The 23696-nt window shown below is 42.2% G+C and overlaps 1 protein-coding gene across 3 annotated transcripts in view; it reads right to left on the reverse strand.

Annotated features, from left to right (window-relative positions):
* arhgef10 (Rho guanine nucleotide exchange factor (GEF) 10) overlaps positions 1 to 23696 on the reverse strand; it is a 271880-nt gene that overhangs the window by 16631 nt on the left and 231553 nt on the right. For all 3 annotated transcript variants that reach the window (XM_048530741.2, XM_048530739.2, XM_048530740.2), the window contains one exon: positions 16397 to 16571. In XM_048530741.2, the coding sequence (XP_048386698.1) occupies positions 16397 to 16571 (175 nt within the window). The remainder of the gene's footprint in view (positions 1 to 16396; positions 16572 to 23696) is intronic.

A 23696-nucleotide genomic window follows, 5' to 3' on the forward strand; every position in this document is an offset into this window, starting at 1 on the left:
ATATCTAAAGATTCAGCTTGATGGGACAGGCATCTCTTCCCTATGGCAGACATGTCTAGGACTAGCGGCCATAAGTTTAAGGTGAGGAGTAAGTGGTTTAGAGGAGATATGGAAAAGACTTTTCTCACCCAGAGGGAGGTAGAAATATAGAAGGTGCTGTCTGAGAGAGTGACAGAGATACTCACTCAATATTTAAGAAGCATTTTTGAAATACCAGGGGACAGTATGCTCTGGACCAAATGCAGGTAAATGGGATCAATATAGTTGGGTGTTTTCTACTTGGCAAAGACATGGGCTGAAGGGCCTGTTTCTATGTGTGTGACTGTATGTCATAGTTGGATCACTGTTATACTTGAATGATTTCTTTTTAGGGCATGTTTTCCTAATAGTCATCTAACATCCCTGAATAATATGCCAGTGATGACAGGGTACTGAAATCCTTAATTTAGCACAAACAATGCCAAAGGAGGTTAGGTTAGATTAGATTACCTACAGTGTGGAAACAGGCCCTTCGGCCCAAGAAGTCCACACCGCCCCTCGAAGCATCCCATCCAGACCCATTCCCCTACAACCCACACACCCCTGAACATTACGGGCAATTTGGCATCGCCAATCCACCTAGCCTGCACATCTTTGGATTGTGGGAGGAAACCGGAGCACCTGGAGGAAACCCACGCAGACACGGGGAGAATGTGCAAACTGCATACAGACAGTCGCCCGAGGCTGGAATTGAACCTGGGTCCCTGGCGCTATGAAGCTGCAGTGCTAACTACTGAGCCACCATGCCACCCCGATCATCTAGCATATTCAAACTTGATCCAGATTAAGCAAGCAAAACAGGCAAGATTGCAGATAATAAAAAATTGGAGTTCAGGTCAAATAATGGGCTAAAACACAAGGTATTTAGAACTAATTGTATCTTTTAACTGAGTGGAAAAGCAATCCAAAGGAATCAGTTGCAAAAAATTAAATCTAGAGTAAGTAATTGAAAGATGCAAAATACATTAAAATATGGCAATGCTAATCAAGAAGGAGAAATTACTACCAGTGTGTTAATTAAAGTTTAACACAATTTAACATAAATAGCATAGTTATTTTAACATCACGACCCATTTTCAATAACCTAATTCTTTTCTCTTAAGGGGCTGCAATGAAATTATATTTCTACACAGTTATTCATCAATGTAGATCTTTTATTGAAGCTTTTTAATTTGATCCAATATTCTTTTAACAAACCTGTCTCTTTGTTTTAGTCCCAAGAAGAATGTGTTCCATGGTTTGTTTGAAACTTCGATGAGCCATTTACTCAATCTGTCAGCTACAACACAATTTTTAACCTGTCCCCTATATTTTGAAGCATTACACTCCTCCTTTCATCCTGGATAGCAGTTGTTCATATTCCACGTAAAATGACAAGAGTTTCCAACATCAGGAAGCACAATCATGATTCCTAAAGCTATGAAGGATCTAATTTTGAAGTACCTTCAGAAACAACAATAATGTCCAAACATTACTATCACTAGTAACCAATATGCTCACAAAAGATGCATCGGGCTGAATCTTCAGCTTCTCTAGCTAAATGTAAGTTGCAGTGAATCTCTTGGACACATTTCTACTTAGAGGCCTTTAAAATTTCTTGCTGTATCTTACCGAATGCCCCTTAGTAACTACCTACACCACTCCTCTGGTTTCTGACATTCCAGCTGTCTGATTCCAGCTACAATCCCAAAACACCTTCCTATACACAGGACATCCACTCAAAGACTGGCATGCCTTGCATCCATGCCATCTTTAAAATGCTCCTATCCAGCCGGATGAGTACTGGCACTGTGAGGCTGCTCTGTTCAGTCAGAATGTTTCTAGACAATGCCCAGGAGGGGAAGCTGAGACCACATTTCCCTGACAGCAACTCTCATCACCCCCACATCACAAACTCGATAGCCGCTGTGCTGCATTCCCAATTGGGAAACATCACTAAAATTAACCAAAAGCTGCTGCGGTGCAGCTATGATATGGGGATCCAGTTGTCCCAAGCATAACATGGTCTGTCTGAACATTCAAGGTCCGCTGGAGAGATGCACACACTTGAACTCCGTCACCACAATTGGTTCTCAGAACCGAAGGCATGGTGACAGGGGGATGGATACCTGGCGAGCACTCCACCTGACTCTTCCTCGTAAGGAGACAGGGCACTGCTAGCAGGTATCTAGCCAGAGGAGGAGCCACTCATGAGTCACTCGTAAGTCTCCACTCAAGTTACAACAGAAGTGGCTGGGCCCTCCTCCCATATCCCATTTCCCCTCGCTATCCCTTGGAAGTTCAGGTCAATCACAGAATCCCTACAGTGTGGAAACAGGCCCTTCAGCCCAACAAGGCCACACCAACCCTCAGAGAATCCCACACAGACCCATCCCCCTTTAACCCTCCTAATCTATAAATCCCTGAAACACAACTGGCAATTTCGCACAGCCAATCCACCTAGCCTGCATATCTTTGGATTGCGGGAGGAAACTGGAGCACCCAGAGGAAACCCAAGCAGACACTGGGAGAATGTGCAAACTCCACACAGGTCAAGAAGGGTGTTGTCTCCAATGTCCACATAGGTTGTGTTGGACATCCCTTCCAATTCTGCCATAAATCTTGCCATAGGTCACATCAGTCAGATTACAATAAGAATCCACCCCCCCCCCAACCCCTGCAGCGACTGCTGCTTTTATTTTCCTCAAATTGAATGCAAGTTAAAGTTTTCTCAGTAAGAAGTTAGCTTGAATTTAGGGTAGAAAGATATCAATGCAGCATTCTATGTCCTGTGTATAACTGTCAATACAGTATTCCTGACATTGTACTCATTCAGCACAGGCAAGAACAATATTGTCATTCGTGTCAAGTGGAATTTGTCATGTCATTTGTCGTGTCATATGGCCTCTGTTTATTACGAAAACACTGTGTAGTTTGTAATGCACTTTTACCTGCCCCAGATCTAATGAGTTCTCATCTTTTTTGTTTAAATAGGTTGGAAGACTACACGATCAAAAGCCAGAAAAATATTGGAAGCTATCCACATCTAATACCTGATTTACAACAAAAACAAGCAATTGCTGGAGAAACTCAGCAGGTCTGGCAGCACGTGGACAGAAACACAGCCAATGTTTTGGGTCTCAGCTCCTCAGTTTTGCCAAATTATATTCATGATGTTTGTTTTTAAGAATATTTTAATACTTAATTTTTGAATGGCATTAACATTTTTTACGAAAAAAGAAATGAACGCAAAATTGTTGTGATTAAACTTGAAACTTCTCTATAACATAGGTGGAAGTTGGTCAAATTTTGAGAGGCTGTGTCTTCTGATGTCAAAATGAAGGACACTTCACAGTCCTAAATATTACACTGAAGCATACTATGATATCAGCACTGCTATCTAAACAGCATTTATTTCACTGAAACAATGCAAACACCCCACTTCAAACAATGAATTGCTTTCAAACCTTCATGATTAGTATGAAACAGTGGCTATTCTTCACCAGATACATCCACACACGCTGGTTACTATTTTTCTGCTGCAAGTTCAATAGTGATTGAGGAGTCAATACTGGATTGTGTGAGAAATGCGAAGGCCAAGGTGGGCAGCAAAGGTAGGTGCAAACGATTGGGGTTGGGTGTCCATTCTGGAAAACTACAAATGACTGAAATTCCTCAGCTAACAATTCCAATTCAATTGCTGGCATCAGATGCATCAGCAACCCTAAAGCAGACCCATGCAGGTTGGGAAGGGACATGCAGATGGATTCAGGAGGGGCAACAGAGCATCTCACTTACAAAAGACAATGAATGTACTTGCTACTCAATGCCCTGGGAGGAGGATGGACCATCTAAGTTCCATTCCTAACCATAGCTCCCATTGGTCGTGAGCAAAGGAAATTACCTTTGGCATATTAAGATGAAAAAATATCTGAATCCCTGGCTGTACCAATGGGATATATTTTAACTGGAACTAAGAGTCTAATGGTGACCGTGAATACATTATCAATTTATGGAAAAACCCATCTGGTTTACTAATGTCCCTTAGGGAAGGAAACGGTCATCCTTACCTGGTCTGACCTACATGTGACTCCAGATCCACAGCAATATGGTTGACTCTTAACTGCCCTCTGGGCAATTAGGGACAGGCAATAAATACTGGTCTAGTCAGAAACACCCTCATCCTGTGAATGAATATAAAAAAAACTCATCTGGATGCAAGCGTATGCTATCTGACTGGCTGTACCATTCACAATTGATAAGCTGAGTCCTGATTCAGCTAAGAGTAGAGATTCTGTATGCAGAGATCCACTCGCTTTCCTTCCCAGGATTTACCATGATAAAGGAAAGTCTCCCACAGATGGCTGAAATCTTTGTTTCCACTATTTTCTTGCTAGGGCTATGGTAAAATGGCAGGAGGTTTTAACCCCTAAAAGAGGGATGTGATTCATTTTGGGAAGAAAAATGCTGAAAGATGACAAAAGGTACAATTCCATAAGGGATAAAAGATCAGAGGTAGAGATAGGGAATTGTTGCATAAATCATTGAAGATGGCAGCTCAGACCAAAAAAAAATGCAGGTCGTAAAGCATTTGGTATCAATCCGTGCTTTTATCAACAGGGACATAAAATATAAAAGAAAGCAAGTTTGTTAAACTTATATAATTTAGTATCTTGTCCCTATGGGGTACTGTCTCCAGTTCTGGGCATTACACGGAGGAAAACTGAAGACATTAGGTTGAGTGGTGAGAGAAATGCATTAAAATGGCCCCAAGGATTAGAAAATTCAGTTAAATGGATTGATGAAAGGAGTCTGGATCTGTTACCCTTGGGAAAAAGGAAGGTTGACAGGAAATTTGTTAAAGGTGTTCATAACTATTAAAAAGCCTGGATAGAATAAATTGAGAGAAACCATTTCCATTGAATTAGGTTTGTTGGTTCACGTGTTCAATACAGAAGTACAGCAGTACAGTGAAAAGTGTATAAAATCACCAAATAATTGAGAACAAGTGGGAACAATTTTAAAGTAATTAGCAAAGGAAGAACGTTTTCATGTAGAAAGTGGTTAAGATCTGAAATGCATAAGCTTTGTGTGTTTGGAGGTACAGACAATCAAGACTTCAAGAGTTAATTGGGTTGTTATCAGAGAAGGAGGGAAATGCAGGGGTCTGTGGAGAAAGGGGGAAATCACACTGCGTAATATGCTCCTAAGGAGAGGTGGGTCAGGCATGATGCAGCAAATGGCCTGCTTCTGTGTGTTAATGTGGTCATAGTTAACATGTAATTGTGATTTTGTTGCTCATGTCAGAAGAATTCTTAAATTGCCATTATTTATTACGACAGTAATACTATTACAGACTTAGAATAGAGTCTGCTGTGGTGGTTCTTGGGAGAACTGTCACGTTTCTCTGCTTTTGTTTTTCTTTCAGTCGAGGGATATGAGCACCACTGGCCAGTATTCATTTGATGGTTCCTAGGTGCCCTTGAGAAGGTGGTGGTGAGTTGTCTTCTTGAATCGCTGCAGTGGACCTACAATGCCCTCAGGACGGGAATTCCAGGATTTTGACCCAGTGACAGTGAAGGATCAGTGATATACTTCCAAGGCAGGATGATAAATGGCTTGGAGGGGAACATGGGAACAAATGCATGTACTGCCTTTGTTCTTCTAGATGGAAGTGGTTGTGAAGGTGCTGTTTAAAGATGTTTGGTTAGTTTTGTGGGCTACATCTTGTAGATAGTACACAGTCCTGCTATAGAGTGCCAGTGTGGGGAAGGAGTGGATGCAGTGCCAATCAATTTAGCGTGGCCAATCCACCTAACCTGCTCATTTTTGTGACTGTGGGAGGGAGCTAGAGCAACCGGAGGAAACCCACATGGAGAAAATGTGCAAATTCCACACAGACAGTTGCCCTAGACTGGAACTGAACCCAGGTCCCTGGCACTGTGAGGCAGCTGTGCTAACCTCTGAGCCACCAAGCCACCCCATTCAGTTGCCCGTCACTTTAAAAATTGAACTTCATAAACAGATAGATAGGAAAACACACCAAAGTCTGTTTCAAATAAAAAGTCAACTTAAAAACCTCTGCTTATGCACTAAAGGTGAGAAAAATAAATGAGTTAAATTGGCCTCTCTCCCCGTTCCAGAAAGACAGACACTTCTTCATCTTTAAGTTAAGCTCCTGCATCAGGAAATCTCCGGTGAAATAAAGGCAATTCCTGCAGTTTAATGCTTTTTACATTACTTTGTGTAAAACAAGAAAAGAAGACTGCTCCCTCACCAAGACCCTCTACCTTTCTACTGATGACAGCCTCTCTTCACTAGTGCAACTGGTGGTCGTCATCCATACAGCACCAAAATTGTTGGCTAGGTGTGAGAACCACTGCCACCCACAAATCTCTCCTGACTGCCAAGGCCAATCCCCAATAAGCTCCGGCTGATAATTTTCCTGCCAGTTAGCCTGTCAAATTATCTGGCTGCTGGGCAGGCACCACAATGAGAAAATGAATACAGGCTCCTGCCATCAATTTCTGCGTGACCCGAGTCCCTGAGATTTCCTCCAACTACAAGTCTGTCCCCTGCTCCTTTGCAGACTCTCATAAATATATGGCTAATACCTATGATTTCTGGTGACCAAGCAAGATGAAGGATGTGCACTGCAAAAGCTTTTGAAAACACTGGGGCGAAGATCTGGGTCACTGAGTATAAGGCTATATAAATATTCTACAGGCACGCCTAATATCGGAAATGTAATATAGCACAGATTAATTTCAGCAAAGAGAAAAGGTCATGGCAGGTTCTGAGGATTTTTCTCAAATTAGGATCTGAATGAATGATACATAAGGAGATTAAAAGATTACACATTATGTTTAAGAATTGGAAATAAAATGTATCTGGTGCATCATACATGTACACTTGTCTTTTTTGTGTACTTTCACCAATGACTTGTATGAAAATGTAAGGAAAGCATCTAGTCACTTGATTTATCAAAGATCAGAATTAGACTGCTCAATCGAACCATGAGCGGTTTGCACTTCTAACATTTTTGTTTCTACTGTGGAGGATCTTTTGAAATATTTATTATTTATGAGAGTATATCATTTGACTGAGTGTGGTATCAAAGAGCATGTAAAAGTGTAGTCAAAGTGAAGTCAATGGTAATCTAGGGGAAAATACTTCATGGCTGGATTGATGCTTAACACAAACAAATATGGTTTGAACTTGACATATCTTTCCTCAAAACTCAGCCTCTTTATACATCCAAGCTTTACTTTCAAAGGCAGAGCATGCACCAGAAGATAAAACAAAAGACCTACAGTACCAATGATTACACATGGATAGTACTGAAGTGCTAAATGACAAAATTAGTTTTTGAAAAAAAACAGGAAGCAGCGCATTCTTTACAAAGCAAAGGAAATTCAGAAGACAGGAAACATCTGCAACTGAAGTATCAACATTTTGTTACTCTGCAATCTCATGGGGAAAAAAAAACTTAAAAAGTCACTTTCAGAGAATTCACAACCAAAATAAAATACGAGTCTACTCTACATAACAGATAACCTCTTTAAGAACACAGGGATGTGGCAACTGAACTAGATCCATGTTTTTCCTAAAGCTGCATTATACGCAAATGGGTTTTGCACAGTCTGTAGCCTCACTCAGGAGCAGACACATCTGATTCTTATACACTCCTGAACAATGGCTGAATGAGGTGAACAGATTTACAGATTGGACATCTGCAGTGCTATATAATGACTTCCGTAATATCAATGCATGAGAATGCATGGAACACGAATTGGCCACTCAACAAACAAAGATTGTCCACACAAGATGTACGGACTTTTTTGTCACTAATTCTACCTGCTGTGATTTTGAATAAGTGCTGTTGCAGTTTATCCCTATTCTGTGTTATCTACAAGGGTGACTAGAACAAGACTCCAGACGAAAACAACATCTTGTAGCATTGATGATCTTGATCAGCTGAGATTAAATTAAGAGATAGGCTGATGCTATATTTTGATTTCCTCCTGAATAAACAGCTAAATAGCCTTCAAAACTACCAGCCTAAAGAGAACTTTTGGTTCACCGTGAGATGATCTTCTCTGGGTGTGGATTAGAGATATTGTTAGACCAGAGCGGAACAGGAGTGGTAAAAATCTAAACCTAATTATGGAATATCATGTTAGTGCTTGATGCAGTTGAATTGTTTCAAATGATTTTTATGCAAATTACAGGAGGACAGAACCTACTCTGCAAACTTTGTTCCCTTAAAAAGCTGAATCTGTCCAGTTCGTTTTATGAAGCTGTGTAAATACTACGGCAGAATTCAAATATATAAGATCGGAAATACTTCCCGATATAACGGCTTTATATGTGTGAACCACACCTAAAGATAACGTGGGATATTACAACACTTAGGGCTGAATTTTGTTTTTGGCTAAGTATCAATTTTGTAGAGTTTCACAGAGAGTTTCTCCTTGCGAGGCCGAGCGGGACATCTTGCTGCACTGTTCTAAACTGGTCCCGTTAACAGCCTGTCTGCCTCTATGATGTCCCTATAGCCCGAATTCAGCCACATCGTACCACCTGCCATTGTCAGAAGAACTTGGCACTCGCTGGATACTTACTGACAGATAGCATCTATGGTGCCTGCTTCATTTTCTTTCTAATCCATACCTTCTCATATCAATATAGGCACCATGGTATGGTGACTGAAATCCTTTTGATTGTAATTAATCTTTGTAGAAAACACAAGAGACAATAAACAACTATTCCATTTTAGTTAAAACCTGCATGCAGATAGACAAACTCTGGCTTTCCTGGTCAAAGGTCAGTCTTTCTGAAGATGCCTGAGAAGGGGAAAATGGTGCCATGACTCTCCAACAGGGGGCCAGAGGTTCTAGTAGACAGGGTGGTCCAGAGGAGGGCCAGCAGAGGAGGCCATGCCATTGTACCCTGACAGAGTGCTCAGAGATTGCTATTGGATCAGTGCCATAATCAGGGGAAAGGCCATCGCTACCACAAGAAGATCAGTGAATTTCTCCGCTCCACCAGAGTAAGTGCCACGCTCTCCTCAATGCGGACGAGGGACACCAAGATGACATCACCCAAGCTATTTTTTCATCCCCACCCTTGTCTGCCTTCCAGAGAGACCACTCTCTCCGCGACTCCCTTGTCCACTCCACACTCCCCTCCAACCCCACCATACCCGCCACCTTCCCCTGCAACCGCAGAAAGTGCTACACTTGCCCCCACACCTCCTCCCTCACCCCTATCCCAGGCCCCAAGATGACTTTCCATATCAAGCAGATGTTCACCTGCACATCTGCCAATGTGGTATATTGCATCCATTGTACCCGGTGTGGCTTCGTCTACATTGGGGAAACCAAGCAGAGGCTTGGGGACCGCTTTGCAGAACACCTCTGCTCGGTTTGCAACAAACAACTGCACCTCCCAGTTGCGAACCATTTTAACTCCCCCTCCCATTCCCTAGACGACATGTCCATCATGGGCCTCCTGCAGTGCCACAATGATGCTACCCGAAGGTTGCAAGAACAGCAACTCATATTCCGCTTGGGAACCCTGCAGCCCAATGGTATCAATGTGGACTTCACAAGCTTCAAAATCTCCCCTTCCCCCACTGCATCCCAAAACCAGCCCAGTTCTTCCCCTCCCCCCACTGCATCACAAAACCAGCCCAGCTCGTCCTCTTTCCCCACTGCATCCCAAAACCAGCCCAGCCTGTCTCCGCTTCCCTAAACTGTTCTTCCTCTCACCCATCCCTTCCTCCCACCTCACGCCGATCCTCCATTTCCTACCTACCACCTCATACCGCTTCCTTGACCTGTCTGTCCTCCCTGGACTGACCTATCCCCTCCCTACCTCCCCACCTATACTCTCCTCTCTACCTGTCTTCTTTTCTCTCCATCTTCTGTCCGCCTCCCCCTCTCTCCCTATTTATTCCAGAACCGTCACCCCATCCCCCTCTCTGATGAAGGGTCAAGGCCCGAAACGTCAGCTTTTGTGCTCCTGAGATGCTGCTGGGCCTACTGTGTTCATCCAGCTTCACACTTTGTTGTCTTGGATTCTCCGGCATCTGCAGTTCCCATTATCACTGCTTAAGGGACAGTATGTACATGTACCAACATACAGTGAAAAACTTTGTTTATGATTCGTAGAGGCACATCACAGCAAGCAAACGATATACAGATCAAAAAGATTTAGAGGCATGCAGGTTACATTGGTTGAGGCCAAAGTCCATTCAACATCTGATAATGATCGGAAATAAGCTGTTCCTGAACCTGTTTGTGCATGTGTTCAGGCTTCAGTATCTTCTGCCTGATGGAAAAGGTTGGAGGAGATCATTACCTGGATGCCATGGATCTTTGATGATGTTGGCCACCTTTCCATGGCACAAGCCGTTTAAATAGAGTCCATGGATGGAAGGTTGTCTTCCACGATGGTCTAAGCTGTGCACACAACCTTAAGTTTCTTACAGTCCTAGGTGGAGCAGTTGCCATGCCAGGCCGTTATGCACCCAGACAGCACGCTTTCAATGGTGCATCTGTAGACATTGGTGAGGGACCTTATGGACGTGTGAAATTTCCTGAGCTGCCTGACAAAAGAGAGGCACTGTTGTGCTTTCTTGATCGTCGCGTCTACATGGGAAGTCCAGGACAGTTTTCTAGTTATTTTCACTCCAAGAACTTGATGCTCTCCACTCACTCAGGCTCAGTTCCGTTGATGTAGATGGGGGCGTCTTCTCCTCCTTTCTTTCTGAAGTCAATGATCAGTTCTTTGTCGACGTTGAGAGACAGATTGTTTTCATTGCAGCATGTCACCTAGCATTCTACCTCCCTTCTGGATTTTGATTCATTGTTGTCAGATATCTGCCCCATTACAGTGGTGTTGTTGGCGAACTTGTAAATGGCGTTCAATCGGAAATTGTCAACACTGTCATAGGTGTACAGGGAGTATAGTAGGGGTCAGAGGACGTATCCTTGGGTGGGCTCTTGTGTTGAATGTTATTGTGGGAGGAGGTGCAGTTACCTATCCTCACTGATTGAGGCCTATGGGTCAGAAAGCTGAGGATTCAGTTGCAGAGGGCTGAGCTGGGACCACGGGCATGCAGTTTTAAGGTCAGTCTGGAGGGGATAATGATGTGAAGGTTGGAGCTGTAGCACACATGCAGGAGTCTGACGTAGGTGTCTTTGTTGTCTATATGCTCCAGGGATGAGTGCAGGGCTAGGGATACGGCATCCTCTGTGGACCTGTTATGTCGTTAGACAAACTGCAGGGGATTGAGGCAGGTTGGGAGACTGGAATTGATATGGGCCACGACCAGCGTCTCAAAGCATTTCGTGATTACTGAAGTCCAAGCTCTTGGGCAATAGTCATTTAGGGAGACCGCATGTGTTTTCTTAGTTATGGGGATGATAGTAGCCTGGTTTATTGACACCTTTTATACACTTGCAGAAACAGCAGAATTTTAAAGAAAGCCTTTTTAAAATTAAACTTTTCCACATGCCACTGTTGTGCAAAGCTAATTGATTCTAAATACCTTGTACATTGAGTGTGTGAGCATTGAAGTGCTATGTGTCAGCATACAGAGTATGGCAGCCATGGGAAGGGGAAGATGAGGCCATGGGTTGGCATTGATAGAGCATGGCGAGTGGGTGCAAGGATAAGATAATGTAAGGGGTGAGGGCTAGAGCGCTTAATAGTTAACAATACAACTGGGGCAAAATTTCAGAGAATCAAGGTGGGCATTTAAGGCTGTGTTGATAATTTACACCCACTGTGGGTGTCTCAGCCAAAGGTGGTGAGTACACCTGAATATGTATCCAACCTCTGGAATACATATTATTCTTCTTTCTCCTAAGGTGGGCATGGTGAGTCATGAAATTCCCAACTCCCACTGTCTGTGTCCAAGTCATAACACCAGCCCTATGACTCAGTGCATTGATACACCAACTCAGTGTGTGATGCTGCACTGAAAGAAGCTCAATCTTCTGACTCTCCACAGTAGAAGAATTCAATGATAGTAAAGGCCAGTCGCATTTTTGCCCATCTCCTGCAGGCTGATGAGACAATGATATGTCTCTGCAACCATACTGGGTAGACAGAGAGATGGTTGTATAGCGCTAATGTCACTGGATCAGTAATCCAGAGGCCAAGGCAAATACCTGTGGATTTGGATTCAAATCCTACTGTGGTAGCTGATGGGATCTAAGTTCAAATCGATAAGTCTGGAATATAAAACTAATCTTCGGCAACAGTGACCATAAAACTATCAGTCTGTGTTGCTTAAAAAAAGATCTGATGGCTTATAGCAGAACGAGATTTGCTATTCTTCTCTCGATAGCCTACATGTGACTCCGTTTACACAGCAATGGTCGACTCTTAACTAATACCTGAAACAGCTAAAGAAGCAAGTCAGTTCAAGGGCAACAAATGCTAGCAATGCCGGTGACAGCTACATTCCATGAAAGAATAAATATACCTCCTAAAAATTCACACAAAAAAATCATTAACAGTAGCCAAAACCTGACATAATTTTGGAAATGTAAGAAAGAAAAAGAAAAATTAACTCTGAAGCACCCTTTGCTTTTTGTGATTTTATTTGGTAGTGATGAAACTCTGTTGCGTTAAAATCTAATTGGCAAAATAAAAAAGATTCATACGAACCAAACACAACAAAATCGCCATTTCTTTGGTACGGTATTCCTCAATGAAACTGTGAAAAGCCATTTAATTAACTGAGAACACATGAAAATGAATGAAAACCAGTGCTATACAAATTGTATTGCCGGGCTTCATTTGATAACAGAGAAGCACAAAAAAAAAGCCAAATAAATCATCCATGACTAAAACAATAATTGGCTAAAGCAGGTAAAGGAAGGTTGAATTTATCAAGAAGCTGCACAGTTATGAAGGAAATGGAAAGCTCAAGGTCGAATATCACAATACAGTAGCAAAGAAAACTGCAGCTGTGTTAATAGGCATTAAGATACATCCTATACAATAGGCGAGTAAATATCCTGTGTATATAAGAGGGTGGATAGGATCACATCACTTCATTAACTCTTTGCTACCTTCTCATAGATTATGATGACACCATTCACTCTCTATATTTTCAGGGAAATTTTATTGCTTTCCACTCTCTACCCTTTCTGCAGCATACACACACCCCCATTCCATGGTCCAACAAGTGTGGATAAAGACATGGACTGGCAATGTGGATTTCTAAAGCCTGGTGATTTCTACATGAGAGTAGTAGCCTGAGGGAAAGAAACTTCCTTCAATTTTTCTTCTCCTGTTGCAGCCCGCCATTCTCACTTTCTTCAAAGACCATGATAGAGTATAGAGATCTTACAGTATAGAAAGATTTGGCCCATTGTTTCTACGCCAGTCATCAAGCATCCATCTATTTTGATCCCATTTTCCACCACATGGCTCATCACCTTGTATATATGGTGTTTCAAATGCTCATGTAAATAGTTCTTTAATATCTTGCGAGTTCCTGTTTACGTTCGAGAAGGCCTGGGTTTGGGGACATGCTTAAGATGTACAAAATTATGAGGCACATATACAGAGTGGATGAGAAGAAATATTTAAGTAGAGAGGTCAGTAATCAGGGGTCATATGTTGAAGGCAAGTGGCAGCTAGCATAGAAGGGATTGGAGGAAATTCTTTTTCATCCATGGGGTGGTAGAGGCAGAACCTCACAATATCAAAGAACTATTTAGACAAACCCTTCAAAAGCCATAATATAGAAGGTTACCAGCCAAGTGCTGGAAAATTGGATTAGAGTAGATAGACCATTGATGACCAGCATTGATATGATGGGAAAGGGCCTCTTTCTGTTCTGTAGAGCTCTATGATAATTTCTACATTCACCTCCAACACACATTTCAAAATGGAGACAACACCACAGTGTCTTCTTGATTGGACCAAAATCCTGGAATTCAATGCCTTAACACTGGGAGTGCTTTTATTGCAGTGGTTTAAAAGGTGGCTCAAAACTAGTTTCTCAAGCACACCTGGACAGCAGTAATAATTACGTGCTCAGCCTAAAATGCTGATACCCCCAGAACAAATGAAGAGACAAAGTCATCAATTTAAGCTTTCACCGCTTTGTCAAAATGATTAAAACTCAGATTTGATTTTGATTGAGTGTTGCCTTCAAAAGAGACCTTATAAACTTCTCCAGAGTTTCAGTCTCTATTAGCAAGCCACAAGAGCAATGAAGAAGAGTAAGCCAGTGAGCAATCATCTCACAGAAATTACCAAAAGATCCAATTTCAAACATATGCTGATTAGATTTCAACCAACAGTTTCTATTTTTACAAGCACCAGTTTATCATCTTTGTCTTATCGAGTTTAGTAGACTGGAAAATCATAGGCTAGTCCAGTGGGCTCTCCAGCAGGAAGACAAACCTAATCTTAGTTTTGATTTTTGTTTAAAGCACTTAAATATTTGTATAATTTACAATCAAGCTTCATTTGTACCTTGTGATAATGTTTCTTAATCCCTAAACAAATCTTTGAATAAGTTTAGTTTTGATGCAGTAGTCTGGAAATGTGTTAGATTTCGCTTCTTTGTTGAAGGGGAGAACATGCAGAGAGCCAATTTATCATGCAGTACAGGGTTCACTATAACTGTTAGCTGCTCAACCTCAGCCATGCTAATCTGTATAATTAGAGAAGTAAAGTGCAAGCTTTTGTACCCCCAAAAAGAGTTTTATTCTAGCTCAGTAGAGAACACTGAAGACACAAGGGCTGGAATTATCTGGACAAAGTTAAGTAAACTAAGCCATTGCCAGCAAACACCAGGATTGCAGTAGCTATTTTACTTGTGGCAATGGTCAAAGAAACAATTAAGGTCGACGTCCTGCCTCTCTGAGCTGCCAGGGGGCCAGTAGCTCAGGAGCACCACAGATAAAGGTTACCACTGCTGAGGCTGCAGGGAAAATAAGAAAGCACTGCTATGCCGCCTGACTCTCAAGAAGTGAGCAAGGAATTGTTTTAACACAACAGTGCCAGGCATGCAAGCCTGGAAACCATTGTGTGGCTGCTTTCATGTACCTGGCGGTCTTTTGTCTTGGCAGAAGGTGCTCTTGACACCAGTAAAATGCCTGTTAATTGATCAGTTAATTGAATCGGTGCTGAGGAACAGTAATAGACAGAACATAGACTGCTCCAGATGCAAGAGATAATGGGAACTGCAGATGCTGGAGATTCCAAGATAATAAAATGTGAGGCTGGATGAACACAGCAGGCCAAGCAGCATCTCAGGAGCACAAAAGCTGACGTTTCGGGCCTAGACCCTTCATCAGAGAGGGGGATGGGGGGAGGGAACTGGAATAAATAGGGAGAGAGGGGGAGGCGGACCGAAGATGGAGAGTAAAGAAGATAGGTGGAGAGGGTGTAGGTGGGGAGGTAGGGAGGGGATAGGTCAGTCCAGGGAAGACGGACAGGTCAAGGAGGTGGGATGAGGTTAGTAGGTAGCTGGGGGTGCGGCTTGGGGTGGGAGGAAGGGATGGGTGAGAGGAAGAACCGGTTAGGGAGGCAGAGACAGGTTGGACTGGTTTTGGGATGCAGTGGGTGGGGGGGAAGAGCTGGGCTGGTTGTGTGGTGCAGTGGGGGGAGGGGATGAACTGGGCTGGTTGAGGGATGCAGTGGGGGAAGGGGAGATTTTGAAACTGGTGAAGTCCACATTGATACCATATGGCTGCAGGGTTCCCAGGCGGAATATGAGTTGCTGTTCCTGCAACCTTCGGGTGGCATCATTGTGGCAGTGCAGGAGGCCCATGATGGACATGTCATCAAGAGAATGGGAGGGGGAGTGGAAATGGTTTGCGACTGGGAGGTGCAGTTGTTTGTTGCGAACTGAGCGGAGGTGTTCTGCAAAGCGGTCCCCAAGCCTCCGCTTGGTTTCCCCAATGTAGAGACTCCCTTGTTCGCTCCACACTGCCCTCCAACCCCACCACACCCGGCACCTTCCCCTGCAACCGCAGGAAATGCTACACTTGTCCCCACACCTCCTCCCTCACCCCCATCCCAGGCCCCAAGATGACATTCCACATTAAGCAGAGGTTCACCTGCACATCTGCCAATGTGGTATACTGCATCCACTGTACCCGGTGCGGCTTTCTCTACATTGGGGAAACCAAGCGGAGGCTTGGGGACCGCTTTGCAGAACACCTCCGCTCAGTTCGCAACAAACAACTGCACCTCCCAGTCGCAAACCATTTCCACTAAAATTAACTAAATTTTAACTAAAATTAAACTTCAAAGTAACAGTTAACCATATGTGACACTGAGATCTGATTCTTTGTTCAGCAAAGGACAGACATACCTTTCTGGGGCAGTCGCTTACCTGTTATCATGTTATGAATAGGAGTGGCGATGTTGATATCTTGAAGGTGCTCAAGTGTCTCTGTGTGAAACAAGCGCAGAGCAGAGCCTGAATGGAAGGCTATCCAGACTCCAACACCAGCCACAGCCATGTGCGAGATGATCATCCCTTCTTCTTGGTGAGCCTCAAACTGTTGCTGAAAAAGATGACAAAAGAAGAACACTGAATAAAAAGAAATTCAAGAAGGATGAGTGAAAATCCATATCCAGTAGCTCATGTTAAAAACAATCCCTGGCAAAAAATAGAATACATTCAATGTAGAAAAATGTTGCAAGAGTAATAAAAATGGACAGTAAAACCCAACAATGAGATAATATGGAGAGGTACCAAAAAGCCTGGTCATAGATGTGAATTTTAAAAAGCTGAAGGAGTACAGAAATATGAAGGAACTTGCTCCAGCTTCCTAATCTTGAGATCTTGACGTTCTTTCAATTCAGCCTTTTCTATCTCCAAACTTAATCACACCACCACTGGCAACTGCGCCACAGGCTGCCAATCTCCGAAGGTCTGGAATTCCCTCCCGGGATCTCTCAGCCTCTTTCTGTTTACTCTTTCCTCTTTTAAAAAGATGCTTAGAAACACTCTCTTTGTCAGCTTTTTTCAAGCCTCTTTCTGCAGCTTTTGTCAAATTTTGTTTGAGCATACCCCTGACATTTTGAGACATTTTACTGTATTAAGTGTGCCATACAAATGCAAATATTTATTGTTGAGATGGAGGGATTTAGGAAGGAGCAATACTGTCTCTGAATGCAGACCGGTGTGTGGTGGGGCTGAAGCTAGCAACTATACTTTGAACTTCCTCTAATGGGCCCCAGTGTGTCCAACAGACACTTGTGGAAGCTTCCCTAAATTACAAATCCTGGAGTTGGAATCAGAGACTTTGGAGTATTCTGACTCACCTTCATAGTTACCCAGGAAATGTACAAGGAACTATAAGCTGGTTCTAATGGCTAATTACAAAGCTAAACCCAATCACATGGCAACACTCTCATGAACATACCCAACCTGACCTGATGTACCCTCACCCCAAACATACCTGCTCTCCACCCAACACCATTCCATTCCCCCCAAACCCAGCTTCTGGCCCAAACAGAACTGGAACCATCACTCACCAATTCCCAATGCTGGACGTGCCTGATATTCCCAATAACGCCCCACTGACTTATGCTAAGTACTCAGCCATTCTCCTGCCACCCTATTCTCACAACACATCTCATCCCTATATCCACCTTATCTGTTTACCCAGTCTGTGGAATTCCTTGGCCAATGAAGCAGTTCAGACTACCTCTCTGAATGTTTTTAAGGCAACAATAGATTTTTGAACAATAAAAGAATTAAGGGTTACAGTGATTGGGTGGGTAAGTGGAGCTAAGCCCATAAAAAGTTCAGTCATGATCTTATTGAATGGCAGAGCAGGCTCGAAGGGCCAGATGGTCTACTCCTGATCTTACTTCTTATGTTCTTATCTGCTTACATTCACTCAGAATTTGCCAAAGTGACTTCAGAATCCTTAAATCTATGAATAGGTGGTTATTATCGATAATGGTGGTGTGGTTTCACTTCCCTGCCTGGACCAGTCTACTTCAACTGGGAGCAGTCCTGCCCCAGATGACCATATGAGGAATTTCTCTCAAGGTAAATGCATATTGTTTTGATATCTGATCAGGGTACATAATGGGTTTTTGAGTTTGGGCGTTGGTATGTGCTCAGTCCTTTGCTGGAACAAAAAACAAAGTTATAGGGAGCTTTGACTCCCTTATTCTGAGGTATGGAATGGTTGCACAATACAAGTTATTTCTGAAACATAGAATAAACCTGTCTGAAACTTTAAGAGGCCTTCATGACTGAAGAGCTATTCTGAAAATTAGTTTGCATTCAAAAATGAAGGAGCTCACTGCAAATTGATAGCTGGTTTCGGAGCAAAATATACATTTGTGGTATGTTAACTATATGATGTATTCATGGCTTGCGTGCAACCTCAAATAGCTCATGTTCTTCTAAGAATTGCCAAAATAATGAGGCAGTCAACGAAGCCACTGCTGAATCAAACATTTCTGTAACATTGAGAACATCTGCAATAAATGTTGCAATTGCGCTAACTGCTTAAAAAAAACAGCAATAATATCATGTTAACGACAAACTCCAGGTCATCTGGATATCATTCCACTTTAACAATTCCTTTCCCAGGGAGGTTATTCAATCAAAACAGTTTAATTTTGAAGCAAATGCATAGTGCAAAGATGTAAATTTTGTTGGATTTCCTACTTGCGATTGCAATGAAAGTAATAGAGAACTTTTCTTGCTCTCTAAATTAAATCTGCAATCCATCTGACTGCCAGTCATTTTGAGAAATTGTTTCTGCTTCTGGAGTTGGCAATAAATACTAGATTGCAATTACGAACAAGCAAACATTTCAACTTTAAATAGCTAAAATTAGACATCCCCCTCAGTTATTCTACACTATTTTTAGACGTTTATGAAACTCATTATTTTCCCTTTCATATTTCTGATGGTCTGTTCTCATTATATGCTTCAGCCCTTCCAAGTTCTCTTTACACCTCTCTCCAATGATTCTGATATCCTTCTTGGCTCTTTTCATTATAATCAGCATTAACTAATCACATTCCCTTTTTCAGCTTCCGTTTAACCTGTTTGTCTTAAGTAACTCCATACTTCAACAATTATGCAATTAGTTGATCTGTTGGAGTTCCTCAAGGAGGTTATATGTGCTGGGATAAAGGGGAACAGATAGATATACTGTACTTACATTTCCAGATGTCATTTAATAAGGTGTCACGTCAAAGGCTGTTGAGAAAGCTCACAGTGTAGGGAGTAACATATTGGCATGGATACAGAGTTGGCTGAATAACAGGAAACAGAGGATAAACATAAAAAGGTCTCTCTCAGGTTGGCAAAATGTAGGAAGTGGGGTGCCATTGGGATTGATACCTCAACTGTTTACAATTTACATAAATGGCTTGGATGAAGGGACAGAGATAATGGTAACTGCAGATGCTACAGAATCCATGATAACAAAGTGTGGAGCTGGATGAACAAAGGTGCTGTTTGGATGTAGGGACAGTTGGGCTGGCTGCAAAATTTGCTGATGATACAAGAATGGGTAGGAAAGTAAACTGTGGAGAGAACATAAGGAGAGCACAATAAGATATACATAGTTGAAGTGAATCAGTAAGATATGGCAAATGGAGCACAAAGTGGGAAAATGTGAAACTGTCTAACTTGGAAGGAAGAATACAAAGGAAACATATTATCTAAATAATAAGAGATTGAATAGATCTGAGATGCAGAGGATCTGGGTACCCTAGTACAACAAACATAGAAGTTTAGTACGCAGGCATAGCAAGTAATTAGGAAAGCTAATGGAATGTTATCATTTATTATGAGGGGAACTGAATACAAAAATAGGGATTTTATACTTGATAATTTTTCCTTTTCAATTCACATACCATGACAACAGTCTTACATAATTAGGTATCAGTTACCGTATGATAGTAATAAGTACTATTAACATGAATTGGTGCGGCCTATTTATAAATAGCAGGAACCGGGGATGTCATGTGTTTCCATTGGAACCTATTTACCTAAAGGTTGTGTGACATCTCAAGTCTGGGTTGAAGTAATACAACTTCAGCACTCACTCTTTCAGAATCATTCCTCATATAATGTAATGTGCAGGCTAGTCAAATCCTAGGAACAGGCACTGAATACAAAATTTGTTGAGTTTGCCATGGTCTCTATACGCGCTCTGCTATGACATGTCCTGACCAGAGAAAATAATAACCTGAATACGAACATGCATTTGTAATAAAATGAAACAATGCTAATTTATTCCAAACCCTCAGAGTTTATGACAGTAATGTGACTGGGATAACATTAAATTCTCATTCAGAGCTGCTACCACTATGTAAGTGTACAATGGTAACTTAATTTATACTGATTGAATATAGTATGCTTCTCTTCACTTGTACCAATGAAAGCACACAGTCATTTGACAACGTTCAACAACAATATTAATATCATCATCTCTAATTAATACAATATAATTTGCATGACATACCAGATTAGCTGTTAGCAAACCTCAGTAAGTGGTAACAAAGTGTAGAGCTGGATGAACACAGCAGGCCAAGCAGCATCTCGGGAGCACAAAAACTGACGATTAGGGCCTAGGCCCTTCATCAGAAAAGGGGGAGGGGGAGAGGGTTCTGAAATAAACAGGGAAGGGGGGGGTGCAGAACGAAGATGGATAGAGGAGAAGATAGGTGGAGAGGAGAACAAGAGAGTTGCAGTGGGAGAGAGATCCCCTGAGGGAGGAGGGTAACTTCTTCAGGTTAGGCATCCCTGGAAGAGGCTTCGCACTAAGGTTAAAATTGTGATCAGAGATAATGGGAACTGCAGATGCTGGAGAATCCGAGATAACAAAGTGTGGAGCTGGATGAACACAGCAGGCCAAGCAACATCTTAGGAGCACAAAAGCTGACGTTTTTGGCATAGATCCTTTATCAGAAAAGGGGGAGGGTGGCCTGCTGTGTTCATCCAGCTCCACACTTTGTTATCTCGGATTCTCCAGCATCTGCAGTTCCCATTATCTCGGATACAATTTTAACCTCACTGCGAAGCTTCTTCCAGGGATGCCTAACCTGAAGAAGTTACCCTCCTCCCTCTGGACAAACCTCAGGGGATCTCTCTCCCACTGCAACTTTCTTGCTCTCCTCTCCACCTATCTTCTCCTCCATCCATCTTCGATCCGTGCCCCCCACATTTATTTCAGAACCCTCTCCCCCTCCCCCTTTTCTCATGAAGGGTCTGCAGCATCTGCAGTTCCTATTATCTCTCAGTAAGTGATTATTGTTTCCTTTTGAAACCTACAAGTCTAAAGAACTAAGCATTCACATTAAATTGAAAGATGAATTGCCATTTCCACCACCTCCAACATGATGCCACTATCAAATACATCTTCCTGGTCACCTTTCAGCATTCTGACAGGATCATGACACCCTGCTCCACACTTTAAGTATGCCAAAATCCCTGTCCTCTTCCTATGGGACTTTCAGAAGATTCAACATCTGTACTTTAGGATGCTCTCTCCTCAGTGTGCAAGGCCACAAGCGCTCCTTTCAAGTTAAACAGAAATTTACACGTACTTCTTTTCAACTTATTATCTTATACATGCTGCTCACAATGTGGCCTGTTCAGCATTGGGGCAACCAAATGCAAACTAGATGACTGATTTACAGAAGGCCTCGATTCAGTCTGCAATCATGGCCCTGAGCTAGGAGTTGCCGGTCATTTTAATTCTGCACCGCATTCTCATACTGACCTCTTGGCTCAGCGCAGTGTCATAATGAGGTTCAGCTAAAGTTCAAAGAATTCCATCCCATCTTTGATTAGGCATTTCATAGACCAGATACAACACGGAATTCAACAATTTTGGACTGAAATTTCTGCCTCCACTTTGCTTCCCTTTCATTGAATGTTTTGGTGTTAACCTTACTTCTCTCGTTTTCATTTTTGGACAACGACAATTCATCATTTGGCCTTTGGCAATTCCTTTTGACACATCCTTTGTTTCTTTACCTGTCCCATTCCCACTTTTTATTCTTCTGCTCCATTAACTACTTGTCTTTTAATGTTTCCTGTCTTTAACTCTTCACAGACTTTCCCTATTGTTCTTTTTCTTCCTTTCCCTCTTTAATCAATTTAAAATCTGTTACATCTCTAGCTTTCCAAAATTCTGATGAAAGGTCATCACATTAATGCAGTTTCTCTCCCTACAGATGCTGCCACATCTGCTGCAAACTTCCAAGATTTTCTGTTTTTACAACATAACTTGCATAGTTTTACATGTGCAAGCAAGAACTTGCGTTAACAAAACAGTTCTTCCAACACCAGGATATTCCAAAGTGTTTTATAATTTCTGAAATATTGTGATCCAGCCAATTTGCACGCAGGGAACTCCCACAATCATCAAGGAGATAATGACCATGTACTCTGTTTTAAGTGATGTTGATTGTTTGATAAATATTGATCAGAACAGTGTGCAGAACTCCCTATAACTCAGGTATATACTCAGAGTCATGGAGATGTATAGTACGGAAACAGACCCTTCAGTCCAACTTGTCCATACCGACCAGATGTCCTATACAAATCTAGTCCCATTTGCTGGCATTTGGCCCTTCTCCCTCTAAACCCTTCCTATTCATAAACACATTCAAATTCCTTTTAAGCGTTGTCATTGTACCAGGTCCACCACTTCATTCTATAAATGCACCACCCTCTGCATGAAAATGTTGCCCCTTAGATCCTTTTAAAAATATTTCCTCTCTCATCTTATCCTATGGCCTCTAGTTTTGTACTCTCCTTCCCCAGGGAAAAGACCTTCGCTATCCAATCTATCTACATGCCCCCTGATTTTTTAAATGTTCATAATGTCACCCCTCAATCTCTGATGCTCCAGGGAAAACAGTCCCGGCCTGTTCAAGCTGTACCTATAGCTCAAACCCTCCAATCCTGGCAACATCCTTGTAAATCTTTTCTGCACTCTTTCAAGTTTCACAACATTATTCCTATAAGCTGAGAAACCCGAATTAAATGCAGAGTTCCAAGAGTGGCCTAACCAATGTCCTGTACAGCTGCAACATGACCTCTCAACTCCTATACTCAATGGACTGACCAAAAAACTAACACCTGAAGGAGGAGCAAGGCTGTGGAAGCTTGTGTTTTCAAATAAACCTGTTGGACTACAACCTAGTGTTGTGTGATTTCTGAACCTGGCCAATAAAGGTGAACATATCAAACGCCTTCTTCATAAAGCCCACTGCACGAAAGGAAAGGAGAAAATTAAACTGACACAAGATTTGCTTACACTACTGATATTCTAGTATTATACTGATACCCCAGTAATGTCTTTCTTGCTGAATATTAAAAACCTGATCTTTTAACTCCTACTTTGTAGTGAAGAGAGTACTTTTTGAAAGGAAACAGTGACAATTAATCTCTTGTTGCCTTTACCAGTATCCTAATACAATTATGATCAAATTCAAAAACTGTTCGAAGCAATCTTCAGATACTTGTTGTGGCTAGAGTAAGATGTGCTCAGAAAGCTCCCACATGTTTCAGTAACAAGAAGAAACTGTGGCACTGACTCATTGCTGCAATGGTAATGACTGCTTTTGCAGCAGTTAAGTCACTGTCCTGAATGAAAGCTTGAGGCTTTGTTTGTCCTGGTGTCTTTCAGGCATTC

Source organism: Stegostoma tigrinum, chromosome 4 (assembly GCF_030684315.1).
Source record: "Stegostoma tigrinum isolate sSteTig4 chromosome 4, sSteTig4.hap1, whole genome shotgun sequence".
Lineage (NCBI taxonomy): Eukaryota > Metazoa > Chordata > Chondrichthyes > Orectolobiformes > Stegostomatidae > Stegostoma > Stegostoma tigrinum.